This window comes from Nuphar pumila, chromosome 11 (genome assembly GCF_984573655.1).
Source record: "Nuphar pumila chromosome 11, dmNupPumi1.hap1.1, whole genome shotgun sequence".
Lineage (NCBI taxonomy): Eukaryota > Viridiplantae > Streptophyta > Magnoliopsida > Nymphaeales > Nymphaeaceae > Nuphar > Nuphar pumila.
In genome coordinates this window covers 112903046-112921099 of record NC_143259.1, presented here as the reverse complement: position 1 = coordinate 112921099, position 18054 = coordinate 112903046, and the positions used below count along the sequence as shown (strand labels likewise).

Below are 18054 nucleotides of genomic sequence, written 5' to 3'. Positions count from 1 at the left end.
TTCACCCAATTGAAAAAATGTTTTTCCTACTTTTACAATTTTAACCTAATAAAGCAATCATCAAATTTTAAAAAATAGCCCTCCTTTAGGTTATTTAGTAATTTTCATCAAGTGAATGTGTCTAATGTTGCATTTTCTACTTAATGGATTTTATAATTTTAACCCAATAAAGCAATCACCGAATTTTCAAAAATGGCACTCCTTTATAATATTTAGTAATTTTTATCATGTTGGAATTTCATGACGAGAGTTGTTTTGACACAATCTAACCTCATAGATGTGTTGAACATGTTTGTTTTAATAAGAATTTTTGCATGGATCATGTTTTTTCAATGAAAAAATATGGTTTTAATAGTAACAAAAATTGATACATTCATTGCCATTGATTTTTGGATCACTGAGGCCAGAGGCTTTAGATTTGCTTGCTTGATACTACAGCATTTTTAAATCAAGATGTTTTCAATTGGCAAGAAAATGAAGAATGTGTGACACAAATGAGAAGATAAGTGCATACACCAAAATTTTATGATGCCTAAATTGCTAATATCTTTTGAAGACAAGTGTTTATAGGTACCCAACAAGAATTAGACCCTCTCACAAGGACGATAGAATGAACCACCATCTATCACGGTACGGCAAAATGGTTCATCATCCTAGATGGTAGAATGGGAATATTGTCCATCACAGAATGGTAGAACGAAGAATATTGTTCGCTATTAGACGGCACAATTTTTTCGTCATCTGCTATATAAAACATGCATATAAGCTTCGAGTCTTATCTTCATCTCATCTCAATCGCCCTGCACGTCTTTCAAGGTGAGAGAACTCTTATTGGACAAGTTTTCATACAAGAAGACTCGCTTAGATGAATAATTTATATCTCATGATGAACTCTATAAATAATGGCTCACTTTAATACCTTAAACATATGAAAATTATCAGAAAATTTGAAAGCTAAATTTAGACACCCACGTGCTGGCCCTGCAAAAACAAGTCTACCCAAACCTTGTCAGTACAATGTCCCGATGCCATTAAAGAACGCTCATATATATGTGTAGAGCTAGCTGACAAAAATGAGCTTGAACAATAAAACATACCATTGAGTATGAAAAAACTAATTTCTCATATCTCTAATCTGGTTATTCTAATTTTATTTAATCTTTGGATTAGGTATTTATACACATTTTTATCTTTGATTCACATATTGGAATCCATGACAATGTGATTCAAGCTACAAAAATTGAGAAACCTGCTTCGTTTTTACCTTTTTGTGCAAAGGACCATAAGAGCTTGCAATGATGTCTCCTACGATTTCAAAGAGGATTTCATGAATCCGAGTAAGTTTCATCTTTTTCAGCATTCAAATATTTTTATCAACAATTTTTGACGATTATAATGGGAGGGCATACATATATATATATGTGTATATATATATAGTTAAAATTGCATTACATAGAGGTTTTGAACCCTAACAAGTCGAAAGTCTCTATTTTTTGAGTTCTATATATGTCTGTATGTCAAAATCGTGTTTTGTCATACGCATAGCTTTGATTATCTGTTGATTGATGTCTTCTGAGCTTTGGCCCTGACTGACAGCGTCGTCTGCAGATTCGTGCATCTGCAGGTTTCGTCGTCGGTTCTGCCGTCAGGTAGGTCTTTACCACCCGGACGTGATGCAATCTTTTGCTTAGTTTGCTAGATTTAGTGTTTATTTTTTTATTAGCTCGTAGATCTTACTTATAAGTTGCTTTTGCAGTGGTTACTTGCATGAATATTAGACATAGGTTTGCTCACATATTCTAAAAACTTTTATTGGAGAAAATACATGCTCACTTAAAAAATAAAAAATATAACCTCTAGCAAATTGACATATCAAATAATGTAATCCTAAATCCTAAATAGTATGAAAGCAAAAGTGAGGGTAACAGGTATGAAAAATCATATGCTTCATTAACCTTTTTCAAATGACATCCTATCCATGTGTTTACAATGTAACCATAATTTTGTTTGGGCATTCTTTATGTCCTTTTTCAAAAGAAAATTTTAAAAAATGCACAATCATATATCCAATCCCAGTTCACTTTATTTCCGTGCATTCAAAAAGGGCTTGAACTTGTTAAACCCGATTTCTTTCTGATTCATATCAATATTGTAAGTCGGATCTATTTCAGATTCATATGAAATTCCTTTTTTTTTCATGTAAATGACTTGAGTTTTTTACTTTTTCTTTTACCAAATTCATATTACCACTAAGGGTGTCAATGGGTTGGGTTTGACCCGGACCAAAACCTATAGTGCCAGAGTTTGTTGATAAAAAGGCTATCCTTATTAGTAATTGGGTCAGCCTCAAAGAGTCCAATTAGTATATGAAGGCAAGTATAGTTTGTAAAATTTCATACGACCTAGGTCCTACTTGAGTTCCTACTAAAACCCATGATTTTTTTAATGTAAATAAATTAAGATATAGTATAAACCGGGTCTGGTTCATGTAATTTTTATAAGACCCAAGTATGATTTTTCTTAAAGCCGACCTGACAGGACCTTGGCCTGGACCCGGTAACAGTACCACAAAGTCGGATTCACATGAGTCTGAACCAGATCTGACCCGTTGACACCCCTTAATTACCACGTATAGTTCGTATCTGAACTCAACCCTATCTCGTCAGATCTGAATTCGGCTTCGGATCTCCTGTTCACATTTTGGATTCGGATACGAATCATGCACAATCCAGATCGGATCCGATCCGTCTGCACCCCTACTTTTTGGACTGTTTAGGAAAACCAAACTCCTCTCTCCCTCTCTTCTGCAGAGACTTTCGGTTGGTTGCTCCTGCAATCACGCCACATGAAGAGGAAGAAATGGACAGAGGAAGAGGAGGAGACCCTCATCAACAAATATTCAGAGATGGTGGACTCAGGGTCACTATCCAAGCTCAAAACCAGGGAGAAGAAGTTCCACCCAATTGCAACCCATGTCAACTCCACCCACCACGCCCAAGACCCTGTAAGCTTTCCCTGGGAGTGGACATGGAGGGACATCTCCATCAAGATCCAGAACATGAGGCACCAGTACATGGGTGTCAAGCAGAAGATCAGAAAGAGGAAGAAGAGGGGGAAGAATAGAGGTGATGGTGATGGTGGTGATGATGGAGATGATGATGATTATGATTGGGAGGATGGAGTGAACCACTGGCAGAACTTCCTGAGGTACAAGTTGGTGTTTGGGGATGTTGATTTGGGTGAAAAATCTGATCTTTTGAATGTGGGTGTCTTGGATTCTGATGTAATGGGGTTGGGATTGGAGGGTGATGGGATGGATGGGGAGGTTGAATTAGTGGGGGATGAGAGCAACAGGGAAGATGGGGTTGACCATCATCAAGTGGGGAGGAAGAGATTGAAGAGAGATGGTGGTTGGAGGGCCAGAGTTTTGGGTTTCTTATGTAGTCAGGTGCTGGAAATTAGGGATTTGATGGTGAGGAGGGAAGAGAGGGAGAAGGAGAGGGAGATAGAGAGAGTTAGTGGTGGAAGGGAGATGGAGAGGGAATTTGAGTGGGAGGAAAGAGAGATGTGGGAGAGGCGGGCTGTGGAGAGGGAGTTGAGGGTGGAGAGGGAATTGGAGGAGGAGAGGCAGAGGAGGTTGAGGATGGAGGAGAAGAGGGAGCAGGAGGAGATGGAGTGGAGGGAGAGGATGGTCAGCCTCCAGATGGAGCATGAGAAGCAGATGATGCAGATGCACGCGGATGCTTGCCAAAATCAGATGCAGATGTTGGGCCTGTTGGTCCGCGTTATGTATCAGCTGTTCGGGTCGGGTGGCGATGCGTTAGGCGGGCTCAATCCGATGCCTTCACAGGTGTTGCAAGCAATGCACCACCCGGGGAGCATGGTGTCTGGTGGGGAGAAGCCGGATGCGCATTCTGCTGCGGACTTCATAGTTGATGATTGATGATAGCTATGCTGAATTGTGAGTAGTTGTTTTCAGCTTGATGATGGGAAATTGTTATGATGGATTATCGGTACATATTTATTATTTCTGTTTTCTTTGTTTTTGGTAGGAGCTTTGGTTTTGAAAATTGTATGGTAAAAAGTGGAGTATGTAATTCAACAATGTGGGGAACAACTATCTGATGATTTAGTGACTTCTTTGAATCAATATTACTATCATTGGTTCTCTGTTGAAGGTTGTATGCAACAATATTGGCAAAAAGCCTTGATTGAATTCTTTTCAAATTGTAGTGCTTCATGAGATGGTTTTGGTGAACTTCCACCGCTATATCTTTACTTTTTTTTTCTTGTACAGCATTTTGCTGCAATTGAAATGAACAGTCATAATTGTGGAATCAAACGTGGTAGTCTTTCATATTTTCAAACTGAGGCTCTAAACGGTTTGTGTTAAAGTATATGATGTCCTCTAACTGGTCCTGTTCAAAGTCAGATTAATATTATTTTGATGCCTCTGGGTTTTTTATTCTTTAATGCGCAGTCCCATTTTTAGCATCTTTTTGTTTATTTTTTTCATAGGAATTAACATGATGTTAATATGGTGTAGAAGTTAGAAAATATTTTCTTCATTGTGTCAAGGGATAAGCTACACTAATTGACACCTGGATTAACATTGTTACAAAAATGTGGTTTGAAACTAATACTTTATCTTTGATCTCTTTGTATCTTCTCCATTGCAAATTCATGATAATGTGGTTAAAAGATAAAAGTTCTGCAAAGAATTTATACATTAACCGAGGAATAAATGAAGGTGTATATTGTTGAGATGAGCATGGAAAACCATAAAAAGATGGCACTAAGGAAGCTGGGGTCGAGTCCACTACTTATCTTTCTATGCAATTGAGATACAACATACTCCTTCTAAGTGGGGAAGTAAATAATTCTTTTGTTTCAAATAAAAAAGAATTGTGTTTGAACAAGCATATTTTGTTTTAGTATTTTTCTCAAATATATGTAGAAGTGGACAGTCTCTTTTGTTTTGCATTTCATTCATCCTCAATGTTGTGAAAGCTTAGGGGTGAGGTGTGTGAAGACTGCTGCATCCCTCGGTTTACGTGTCCTAGTGCACAAAGAAAATAGAGAAGAAAGAAAAGAATAGGAGATGAAATGCGGTCGTGCCCTAGCAGGGATGCCTCTCTTGAATATATATTAAGTGAGAAAAATACATGACAAAATACAATAATACCCTTTTGGTATGAACTGATTTACAACATAGAGAAATACCCATAATGCCCTCATGTGTATTTCTAGCAACCCCCCTCAAACTATGCATGGTTGCTGAATGACCATGGACAACTTGCATTTAAGAAACCAATGATACAAGGATGAGAGGGGTTTGGTGAAGAGATCTGCCACTTGATCCTCATTACGGATAAACATCGGTTGGATCTCTTTACTTTGTATCTTTTTCTGCACAAAATGTTGATCAATCTACATATGTTTCATTTTTTCATGATGCACGAGATTGGTGGCAATGGCTACGACACTCCGGTTATCACAATAGAGAAGTAAGCGAGAGATCTTCTGGCGTAGATTAATCAACAAGTGCCTAGTTCACAAAACTTCGGTTGTAGTGGTTGCCATAGCACAATATTCTGCTTTTGTACTGGACTGGACAACGGTCTTCTGTCGCCAACTATACCAAGAAATGAGGTGTTGTCCTAAAAAGACTGCATAACCTGTGATAAATCGCTGGGAAGAAGGATCACTAGCCCAATCCGCATCTGAGTAAGCAAGGATAACAAGATCCAACCCATCATGAAAGCTATGAGTGTGCCTCTTATAAACCAACCTATCACTGATAGTGCTCTTCACATAACGCAGAATCCGTTTTGCTGCTTTTATGTAATTGTGTTGAGGAGACTGCATAAAACAAGAGACTTGATTGGTAGCAAATATTAAGTCAGGCCTCATAAAGGTGAGATACTGGAGGGCTCCAACTAGACTCTTGAACTGTTCGGGATGAGACATGAGAGGGTCCTAAGGGTGATTATCTACCAACTTAATGCTGACTGCTGTGGGAGTAGGAACCAATTTACATTCTGCCATCCCAAAGCGAGAAAAGATGTCTAGAGCATATTTTCGTTGAGAGAGAACAAGAGAACTACTTGTGTGATCAACCTCAATACCAAGAAAATACCTCAAGGGACCCAAGTCTTTCATATGGAACCACTTACTAAGCATGGATTTCACCTCCGTAATTCTGGTTACATCATTGTCTGTAATAACAAGATCATCTACATAGACAAGAATGATGGTAATGTGAAGTTGATCTGAATGTACAAATAAAGAATAATCACACTGGCTTCAAACAAAATCAAAAGATCGGACAATAACACTAAAAGTCTCAAACTACGCACAAGAGGCTTGCTTCAGACCACAAATGGCGTTCCGTAAGGGAAGAACCGTGGGATTGGGATCGGCCTCAGGATACCCAGGGGGTATTCCATGAACACTTCATGTAATGTAAATGAACCATGTAGAAACACATTCTTTACATCCATCTAACTAAGGTTCCATCCATATATAGTGGCTAGAGAGAGAACTACACAAATAGTACCCATGCGCACAACAAGATTAAATGTCTCATCAAAATCTAGGCCATGTTCTGGGGTATACCCTTTTGCCATGAGTCTTGTCTTGTACTACTCAATGCTGCTATCAACCTTATATTTAATTTTGTAGAACCAACGACATCCAACAATATTCTTATCGATAGGCCTAGGCACCACTTCTCAACTATCACACTCATGAAGCGCTGAAATTTCTATCTGTCATGGCTTCCACTTAGGATGATGTCGAGCTTCACGATAAAATTTGGGTTTTTGACTAGAGTCAAGGGCTGTAGCAAAACATGAAACTCAACAGAGAAAGAATTATAGCTTACCCAACGTTGTAGTTGATGTCTAACTTGAGCTGACTAGGCTGATCAGAATGAGACATGTCCTGGCTTAACTGTAGCAAGGGATAGAGATTCTGATAATAAAAGAGGTATGGTAGCAGGGAGAGTCAGATCAACATTAGGAGTCAGATCAGTAGTAAGAGGTTGAACCGTATCTTCCTTGGGAGTATTATGATGACGCCTGTGATACATGTATGTATAAAAGGTGAAAGGAGCACGTTGCTGCGAGGAATATGTTGTGCTCAAGTTCATTGCAGCACTATGAGATCAATACATGGGGTTGATAATGAAAGCTTTGGCTGCATCTGGGCACGATGTGATTGTTGTTGATTAGAAAATTAATGACTGTTCGTGTAAGCTGACTGGGCTAATGCGGCTGCTGTCATTGTTGGGAGTATCAAACTCATTCTCATGAAATATAACATGCCGTGAAATAATCAATTTACCAGTAATGGGATTATAGCACCAGTATCCTTTATAAGGGCTTTAGGTGAAAATTTATCTCTCAACAAATCGTTAATATGCACGAAACACTTACTCCCAAAGGTCCTTAAGATAGAGTAATCAAGTTGCTGCCCATAAAGCATAAAGAAACGAGAGTATCCTCCAAGAGGAGTAAGTGGCATAAGGTTAATAAAAAAGGTAGCGGTGTGGAAGGCCTCGGTCCACAAACTCAGTTGAATTTTAGATTCCTCCATAAGGGCGAGTGTTGTTTCGAATATGTGCCGGTGCTTTTTCTCAGCCACCCCATTCTGCTGAGAGGTTCGTGGACAAGACAACTCACGTTTGGTCTCATGATCATCAAGATAATTGGAAAAGGTCACATACACAAACTCACCACCACTATTCATCACGAAAACACAATATTTTGCGAGAAAACTGATTTTCAGCAAGGGTTTCAAACTTTTGAAAGACGAGAATACTTAATCTTTCGATTTAAAAAAATAGATCCAAGTATAGCGAAAAAAATCATCCACGAAAATTACATAAAAACGAGATTTAGACAAGGACATCATGGGTGCAAGAGCCTAAACATCAGAATACATCAACTCAAGAGGAAAGTAAGCTCTTTTATTAGAAATACCAAATGAGAGCTCATGGCTCTTACTAACTCGACATTGAACACGACATAAAACAAACGATGGACTTGTTCTTTAAAGGAATAAGCCCTTTATTACATAATATCTCAAGAAAAACAGAATTACAATGACCCAATCGCTTGTGCCGTAGTAAGACATCATTACTAAAGACAATTTCATATGATACTAGAATCTGAGACCGACCAACAGGAGCTTCATTGAGGATGTATAACCCTCCGCATATCTTTCCTTCAAGGAAGTTTCACTTCGTGTGAATGTCCTTCACAAAAACGGAAGAAGAAAAGAAAATACAAGAATTAGATTGATTAGAAAGTTAAGACACAAAAACAAGATTTTGCCTAATATTTGGAACAAGAAAGGTATTAAAAAGATGAAAAAGACCATGAGGAGCGTGGATGGTGGCAGTTCTAGTGTGGGTAATAGATGAACTTCTCCATCACTAGTGACTATTTTTCCATTACCATGATAAGGAATGAGATGCGTGAGTTTACCTGCATCACTTGTGACATGATGTACGGTTCCCGAATCTAAAAACCAAGCGATTAAGAGTTTTGAGATGTCAAAGAGGCTGACCAAATGGGTTGATCCGAATTGATAGGCCATGTTGGATTGACTGAATTTATGAGCTACTGATTCTGTCCGGGTGTCCACGATGTACCATAGGGATTTCCAGTGTCATTCATGCCAATCTAAGAAAAGGATGCGCTCAATGTGTGACTGAGGAAAAGAAGAACCCGAACCAGTAGTTGCATTGAACATAGCTGGTCGTGTGCCTCTTCCCACATTCATATTGCTGGCCTTTGGTGCAAATTGGTGAAACTGGGCTGGATAGGTAATTGTAGGACGGTATGTGAGAACATACCTCCAATAACAATTGGAGCACGAATGTTCCTGCTTTCCACACATCTGGTATGTGATATTCTGATGATTTCCTCTTGTATTGGTAGCATTAAGATTAGGAAGAAGCCCTGCATTTATGTTATCATATTGATTTTGACCTCGTCCACAATTTGAGGTGACAGTCATGATCACCTCATGATTTGGATTAGAATCCTATTTCTTTGCTAAGATGCCAAAATTTGATTCGAATTCAAGTAGCATGGACCTAAGTTTGTTGAAATTACCTCTTTTTTCAAGACCCATATATATGGCCTTGAACATATTGTATTCATCACCCAATCCACAGAGTCTAGCTGCACACATCTTCATCTGTCATAGGGCTCCCTATGGCTGCTAACTGATCCGTGATATATTTCACTCGATCAAGAAATCTGTCACATTGCTATTTTCTCTCTTCAGTAATCCAAATTCAGACTGGAGATTATATACTTTAGGAGTGAAAATCTGCTTATACCATTTGTGCAATACATCCCAAAGCTCCTTTGCTGTCACTCCGGTTGGAGTGTGCAAAAGAACTTGTCTAGAGAGAGTCAATATGATGAATGCTACAACCATTTGATCACTTTTAAACCAAGCAATATATACTGGGTTTTTGACATAGATAATCTGATCGGAGTCACCATCTTTTGTTGTTTCCTTCTCCTTTCCCTCGATTTTTCTTTGTTGGTTGGCACAATTTCCAAGGGGGCAATCGTGGATCCATCGAGTTGTTCCATCGGGTCATGACTGCAGATGAAGGGGATAATCTGCTTTTTCCAGGTTATGAAATTGGTTTAATCCAACTTATCAGTCACAAGTTGGTTGAGAAAGGAGGAAGTGAGTGACTGAGAAGAAGAAGACATTGAAACAAGAGGAGAGAAGGTAATGCAATAATGACTCAAAACAAACAAAACTAAATATAAATCTGATAAAGGCCCAACCAAAACAAAGTCTGAATATGAATCTGAATGTGAAATAACAAAGCGGATCCCAGTTTTTTTATTTTATTTTGGGATCGTTGGATTCAAAAAGTTGTATGTAGTTTGATGACTACTCGATATTTTCAAATGTTGAAAGAGACTTTGTTGGGTCCAAAAACTCATTTGTGTTTAAGGAAAAACATGAAATAGAAGGAAGGTGGGTATTCACGCTGAGATTTGTAGACTCAGATTTGATACTGATCTGAAATAAAACAACTCTGAAATAAAGGCTGATGTAACAAATTAGGTAGAGGAAAGGAAAAAAATATGATTAATGATTAAATTAATTTGAAATAAATGAAGGAAACAATGAAGATTTAGAGACGTTAAATCAGATGTGATAAAATCAGATCAGATTTGACGTTACTGGAATAAGGTTATGAAGAGAACAGGGTCTGGTTTTGGTTTGATGTGACCAGATCTGATTTAGCAAAGGGGCAAGAAAAATGATGAGATCTAATCTAGTATGATTAGATCAATTTTTGAAAAAGGGAGAGATAAGGAGATCTGATCTGACGTGACCAGATTTGGAATTGAAAGAAAGGAAGAAGAAGAAAATCACGACCTGATGGCTGTGCCTCAACCCGCTCTGATACCATGTGAAGACTGCTGCATCCCTCGGTTTGTGTGTCCTGCTGCACAAAGAAATTAGAGAAGAAAGAAAAGAATAGGAGATGAACTATGGTCGTGCCCTAGCAGGGAAGCCTCTCTTGAATGTATATTGAGAAAAATACATGACAAAATACAATAATACCCTTTTGGTATGAACTTATTTACAACACAGAGAAATAGAAATACCCATAATGCCCTCACATGTATTTCTAACAAGGTGGTGGCACTAAGGTCCCCTAGGTAAAGTGTAAGCCTCAAACTGGTGCAGCTTAGTTATAATATTGGAACTTTAAAAAAAAAACAGAGATAATTCTTTTTACCAACAGGATTGCTATTTGATATTTATGTGCCTTCAGCACCTTATTTGCACTTGAATATTGCCAATTTGATTTTGTCCTTGGTCAAGATCGAATTGTTCTATGCTTCTTCCTTTCCTCTTATATATTTTTTTGTTTCTTTTGGATTGTGGAACTATTTTATTTTCTAGTTCTTTTATATTTCAACCTATTTTCATTTTTGTATACTTTTTCATTCTGTGTTGTTCTTATGAAAAGTATCACTTGCATCTCACATCACACACGCACAGGTTCGATTATATTAATGTACCATGATATCTTGTTGCATTACGAATTTTGTTTACTTAAATCTAGCTAGTAAAGGCTAAAAACTATTCCTTTGGGATGCCCTATTTACTATATTTCTGTACTTGGTTTGAGTTCAATGATAAAATTTGGTTATTACTTGGACAAGGCTGTCTTTTGGCTGTTGATTTCTTACACCTGAAACTCGAATCTTACATGTTACATGTTTATGATCAAGCCTACGTGAATCATAGATTCATAAGTACACCATGCCAAATATATTCTCTGGTTGTATCTACTTTTGGTTGTTGAATCTATTCAATCCAAAGGAATGTAAAAGTATTATGGGTTAGTATCAGGAGTCTCTCCATCATTCTACTCTCGCCATATTTGTTTATTTTGGTATTCATCTCATCATGCTCAGCTGTCAGTTTTTTCCCCTTTCTTGCCTCTCTTCTTCCTGCCAGCATCCCCCATTGTTTCTTTTTGTCTAAATTTCTAAGCAATTATTGTCATTGTTATTCTCGTTTCTTGTTCTTGGTTCTTTTCATTTTTTCTCCCTGCATGCATTTAAAATTAACATCATCAAATCAAGCTCATTCATGCTAACAATTATTTGTATAAGGGCTTTCTAAACAAACCATGTGCATATTTGATTTTCAGTAAAGGGCTTGTATTGTTCCTCAATTTTAGAAGATTTCAACCACTTGTTATTTAGATTGCTGTAAGTCACTTTGTTTGGGCATAAATCTACTCAATGATTCATGAAATCATTTTCTGGCTGCCTGATCTTACAGATGCACTTATGAGATGTTTGTACACGTTGTCAAAGGATTTCCCAGGCCCTTTTGTCTCCTCCCCGGGGTGAAGGCTTGACATGGGATTCTCTTATCAGCATTCATCAAAGTTTTCTTATCGAATAGGCATCCAACCCCCTTATGATTCATAGTCCCACTAACTTTCTGGAGAAGGCGATGGTTTTAACTAACGTCAATTATTTGCTTTGTTCATTTTCTTTATTGAGATGGAAGCCTTCAACCCTATATTGTTGTAGGTGACATCACAAGTTCATTCTAGAAGAGGTATCCAATGGGGAAAGGGCTTATCCATCCTTTAGAAAATAGTTTGGAAGCTTTAAAAATCATGTTGTCACCAGCAGTCTGATGTTAATGACAGAATTAGTAAGAGAGTTGTTAACTTGCAGCACTAAACAATTCCACTACCTCAACACATTGTAATGCCACTGATAATTAGAGGTTGATAATTCATATTCAATCTGAGCATGTGGATTAGTAAAGAATCAGGCCTTTGCTATTTGATTTGATATTGTTCACCTATACAAGAATTTTGAGATGGGTATGCATTATTCTGTGTAAGATGGAGAATGTATCTTTTGGAAACAGGTGAGGGCATGTAGGCTGAAACATGTCTTTCTTATCATGACTGCGACATCTGGATTCAATGCTTTTAATATTTGAGTGTGTGTTTTACTTGTTCTCAGTTTCTGAAGATAAACTTGTTGGATGTTTGAATGCTTTGACTGGTGAACATGGAGTTGCTATCTCAGGAAGATTATGCAAATTTTATTAATCTAAGAATAAATACAGACGTGTCTCCTCCAATTTCTAGTATCCCTTGCCTCCCATCTTGTAGAATAGGTGTATGAATGGTGTAGTGACATCAACACTGCATTGATTGTTTGTTCTTTGATCTTGTTCTGCTCCTATGCATGTCAAGTGTTAAGCTTTCTCCATCACTTTCCAAGTGTGCCTCAATTCCTGTGGGCAAATAAAACTTGTCAATATGTATTGAAAGGGTGTATAGGAACTAATGTTTTGAAATCCGTCTTCAATCTCTCTCTCTCTCTCTCATCCTTCCATTTCTGCTTGTATTTTTCTGTGTAAAAGAAACAAAAAAATGAATTACTTTGTTCTTAACAATTGATCACCACCTTTGCTTTTCTTAATTGCAAGTTTATGAAGACTTGTAAAATGACCATGTACCAGGAATATGACCTTGCTTCAGCCAGTATATCCTTTTCAAGACTCTCCTGGGAAGAGTTCCCTTTTTGTTCTTATTTTTTCTGATTTAGAAACTCTGGGCGTGTTTGAAAACCTGTCACAAAGACATGTGGATGCATGGCACTAGTTTGACTTGCAAGTTCAATTTTTTCAGAATATATGACACGAGGACATGAATTTTTTTTTATTTTTAATCAATAAAAAACTAATATACATGCTAATTGCATCACCAAACTCATCTCCACACAAGGCGTATTTGTAATATTGCGGGCTGGACTGGTGAGAATATTCCGAATACATCTAAATGGATTTTTCCGACCCGGTAGATGTGTCTGGCATAGTTGACTTGTTAGGAATCATACCTTGAATCGTGTTCTTTTGATAAAAAATGTGATCTTTTGAGCCTTGAAAATCTATGAAAATATGGGCTTTTGATTTGCAAACCCTATAAAAATTACTCATGTTTGGAATCAGACAATCCAAGAGCCGATCCCTAAGAAATAAAACACATAGATCACATCTGCATGAGTAGAAAAAAACTCAAAAGGCTTAAAAAAAACATATATTTAGAACAGCCAAAACCTTTTATAAAAGCAAGGATAGTTGCTCCCACTATTATTAGGAACGGTGAGCCTTTTGCTCCTAAAAAGATATACTGTTACTAGGGTCACTAGAATATGTTAATTGAAAATATGTGAACCTTGAATCATGTTCTTTTGATGAAAATATGTGACCTTTTGAGCCTTGAAAATCTATGGAAATATGGGCTTTTGATTTACAAACTCTATAAAAATTACTCGTGTTTGGAATCAGACAATCCAAGAGCCGATCCCTATGAAATAAAACACATAGATCCCATGAGTAGAAAAAAACTCAAAAGGCTAAAAAAAAGCATATATTTAGAACACAGCCAAAAGCTTTTATAAAAGCAAGGATACTGCTCCCACTATTATTAGGAACGGTGAGCCTTTTGCTCCTAAAAAAGATATACTGTTACTAGGCATGACAATCATAGCTTGGCAGGACTTTCCAGTGCGGGCTGCTTTTTTTTTGTGTAATAAATGAGAAACAGACCCTAGGGGTTTGGCATAGTGGGATGGGGGCCTAGACCGTTTAGGGGCAGTTTAGGTTCAAATCCCATGGGCGTCCCTTCATGAGTAAGCCAAATCTTGGTGACTCCCTGGGGTTGAGGGATAAGCCCTCAAAGTTTTATGCTGACAGAACAACGACAGTAAGTATGGCAGGCTTAGGCCAGCGCGACTACATCTCTGTGCCTGGGGTGGTTTCTCCGAGTAAAAAAGAAAAAGAAAAAGAAAAAGAAAAAGAAAAAGAAAAAGAAAAAGAAAAAACCCCAAAACTCCTTATTATATCATTTTTAACACCTTCTGGATGTCTCGAGTGTATAAATTTAGAAATACACATGGGATCTGTTTCACTTAACATTTATTTATGTGACAGAGCAATTGGTCCTACTAACCAGTTTAGGAATGGGCGAAAGGATGCACAGCCCCAGTATCGAATTCTCGACCCCTTCAACTTGAAAGCCTTGAGTTGATCGACCTGGCCAGGTGCGCAGAGTCCTTGTGGCCTCAGTATGATCAGTTGATCTTTGCATTTCTTTAAAAGTTATCTAAATGTGCAAAGTTTTAATTTAAGAAACACGCCACACAACATTGAATTGGTCCATCCTTGAACCAGTTAGGAGGAACCAATCTCTCTCTCTCTCTCTTTCCAGTTAAGAGGGGATAGGATTCTCAAGGTGAGCCTTGTCTTTAGGCTTCGAAGAATTAACTTCCACAAAAGTCTAGAATCCCATGAAGATCCCTACTTGAATAGTGTCTTATCAGGCTAACAACTGAGCATCATAACTATGTTAATATGCATGTTTAAAATAACTGATTGTCACATAAATGGTCTTGACAAGTAGGGATGGCAGTGGACCGGGCGGGGGGTGGGGGACAAGGTCTCCACCCCCACCCCGTCTCAAAATCCGAACCTCCATCCCCACACGGGGATGCATTTTAACCTCCACCCCCGCCTCCATCCCCGTTTCAAGTCCTCCATCCCCGGTCGAAACGGGGGCGAGACGGGGGCCTGTTTCCCCTCGGTCTATAGTCATTCCTTGAAGGATTGAGGACGGGATGGGGCGGGGCGGGGCAGGGCAAGACGGGGATGGGGCGGGGGAAGACGAGGATGGGGCGGGGGAAAGCGTAAGTCCATCCCCACCTCCATCCCCTCACGGGGATAGATTTTAACCTTCATCCCCGCCTCCATCCTCGTTTCATGCCCTTCATCCCCGGTCCAAATGGAGCGAGGGGGGGGGGGGTTGTTATCCCCCGGTCCACTGCCATCCCTATTGACAAGGGATCAAATTGGAGTGTACCTGTGACAGCTTATGGCTTGATATTCCATGAGGCACTTATTTTCTCCTTATTTATATTTACATATAAATGGATGCACAAGATTGTCCCTTTCAGAAAAGACTATATATGATGATTTATTTCTATTGACAAATTTATGTTTCTTAATTAGTTAAAGAAGGAAATGGAGTAAGTTTCATTATAATAGTAACGGGTGCTTATTTATTTCCCTTTTTGGGGTTGTGCATTGGTTTTAAAACAAGTAATGGTTTGCCAGTTCTTCATTGTTGTCATTTTTCATGCATTTGAAGTGAGTGAGTGAGTTTTTCATTTTTTTAAATTAGATTGACAAACCTAATTTCTTGCTTACCATGCATTTAATATTTTTTATTCTATGTTTTGGTGACACCTTATTATATTCTATTGCTCAAGCTAAAAATGTAAGTTTTTTTTTACAAAACGTAAAATTTCATTGATTGAAATGAGGTGAGGATGATGAGACATCAACATACAACAAAAATGTTTCAAAGAGATACAGAGCTTCATTCAATCAACATGGTTAAATCTTGTTGACCAAGAGATGGCATTGTTGATCCAAACAAGGTCATCGTTAGGCCACTTAATAGAAGCAAAGGCCCATATGTCATTCATGGTGTTGAAATGGATTGTCAACAGTGTAGATGATGTGTCACTAAAGATCCTTGAGTTGCATTTTTTCCAAAGGTACCACCAAACCGAGGCGATCCACGATCTCCATACCGTCCATCATCGCTTCCCTTGGATACAAGGGGGTTCGAAGATGAGTCTTTTGATACAATTATCCTTAGGGAGACAACCACTGTAGATGTAGACATGCCATATGTATGAGGCCACAGAATGTCAAACAATGTCCAAATAAATGTTCAGATGATTCATAGGTAGTATTACACATGATACACATGCTAGCGAGCTAAAACCCTCTATTTTTCAGGTGGATTTGTGTGGTTATTTGATTGACTGAGAGTATCCACAAAAATGTCTTGGCCCTCGGCAAAGACCCTGAACCTCAAATTACCTTCTTTGGGGAAGGATTGAGAACTGCTGCTCCAATGGCTGTGATAAAGAAGGACAACGTGTAGACACCAGATTTGCTAGACTTCCATGACTAACAATACAGTTTAGCTTGTATTGACACCAAACTTAGTTATTGTAGCAATGCCCACAATTGGGTAATTTCATGCTATCACAAATTTTAGCTAAAATGAATATCCCAACCCATATTTTCTATCCAACAATAAAGCAGTTTTTTAACACAACTATCCTATACAACCGCTGGTGAGTTTGGGAGAGCTGCTCCAAACATAGTCAGTTGTCCAACTAGAATTAGGTTTTATTCCCTTGGCCTAGTTAATTTGAATGTAAGCAACCCCTTAAATTCATGAAGCACTGACATCCATCAGTGCCATATATATCACTGATCCCTGTTTCCACTTGTTGCATGACTTCCTATCGTTTGATCTAGATTAGGATGCATGTCGTATTTACCTCGCAGAAGGCGACATGGTAAGTCTTCATGCAGCAAACTCCACTATCATTTGGCAAGTAGGTCCCTATTGGTTAGTATCGAATCATGAACACCCAGTTATCGTGTAATATTATGCAGCAAACTCCACTATAATATGTATTTTTTTTGTGTGTCGGGTCGGTTATCGGGTCGACCCGTTTAATAAACGGGTCATTTCGACCCGACCCGTTTATTAAACGGGTTAACCGTGTCGCGTCGGGTTACCCATTTAATAAATGGGTCGTGTTCGTTTTTGCCACATCCGACCTGTTTAATAAACGGGTCGTGTTCGGGTTGAGGTATTCTGACCCGCCAACCCGACCCGATTGCCACCCCTACAATTTCTCTCATCCACAACATTCAACGAGGGTCGAATCCCATGAGTTCCAAAATGGAGAATAAAATTTTCAGTCCAATGTGTTAAATGAGTTGCTAAGATCGAGTTTGAGGAGAAAGATTGGTTACTTGGAATTAGTGCATAACATAATGAATGAATTCATTGGCAATTATGATGCATTCTTGTATGCGTCGTCCATTTGTAAATTCACATTGTGAGGGTGATAGAATCTACTACATGAATGACCGTAATCTGATCGAACAAAACCTTGGTCATTGTTTTGTATATATACTCTCAAGTAGTGCTATAGGGTAATTGAACCTCATAATGTCCTTTGCATCCTGCTCTTTGGGAATTAAAATGAGATGCCAATGAGAAAGTATATTCAACAACTTAACAGTAAGGTACAATTCCGAAAATAATTGAAATAGATTCTCTTTGCATTATTTCCAAAAAAATCTATAAAAGTTTACCCTAAACCTATCTGGACCCGGTGCCTTGTCATTTGCAAGTGTAACAAAGAGACCCATATGCAGTTGGATTGCCATCTTGGGCAGAGAATGATGCACTATATGATAGGTCATTGAGATATGTACATGTTCCAACATATTGATATGCTTACTTGAGGTTGCTTAAATAATTATTTGAAAGAGTTTAGAAGTTGGATTATAATTTTGTAACCGTATTGTAATATATGGTGCTTTAGGATTATGGATACATTAGCAACCAAAAAAGAATTA

At 38.2% G+C, this 18054-nt stretch overlaps 1 protein-coding gene across 1 annotated transcript; it reads left to right on the top strand.

The window, feature by feature from the left end:
• The first annotated feature begins 2808 nt into the window (after positions 1 to 2808).
• LOC149822889 (uncharacterized) lies at positions 2809 to 4227 on the top strand. The gene is made up of 2 exons (XM_089980147.1): positions 2809 to 3961; positions 4053 to 4227. Exon 1 carries the CDS (start codon positions 2846 to 2848, stop codon positions 3941 to 3943), a length of 1098 nt encoding a protein of 365 aa, XP_089836273.1. The 5' UTR covers positions 2809 to 2845; the 3' UTR covers positions 3944 to 3961; positions 4053 to 4227.
• Positions 4228 to 18054: the final 13827 nt, after the last annotated feature.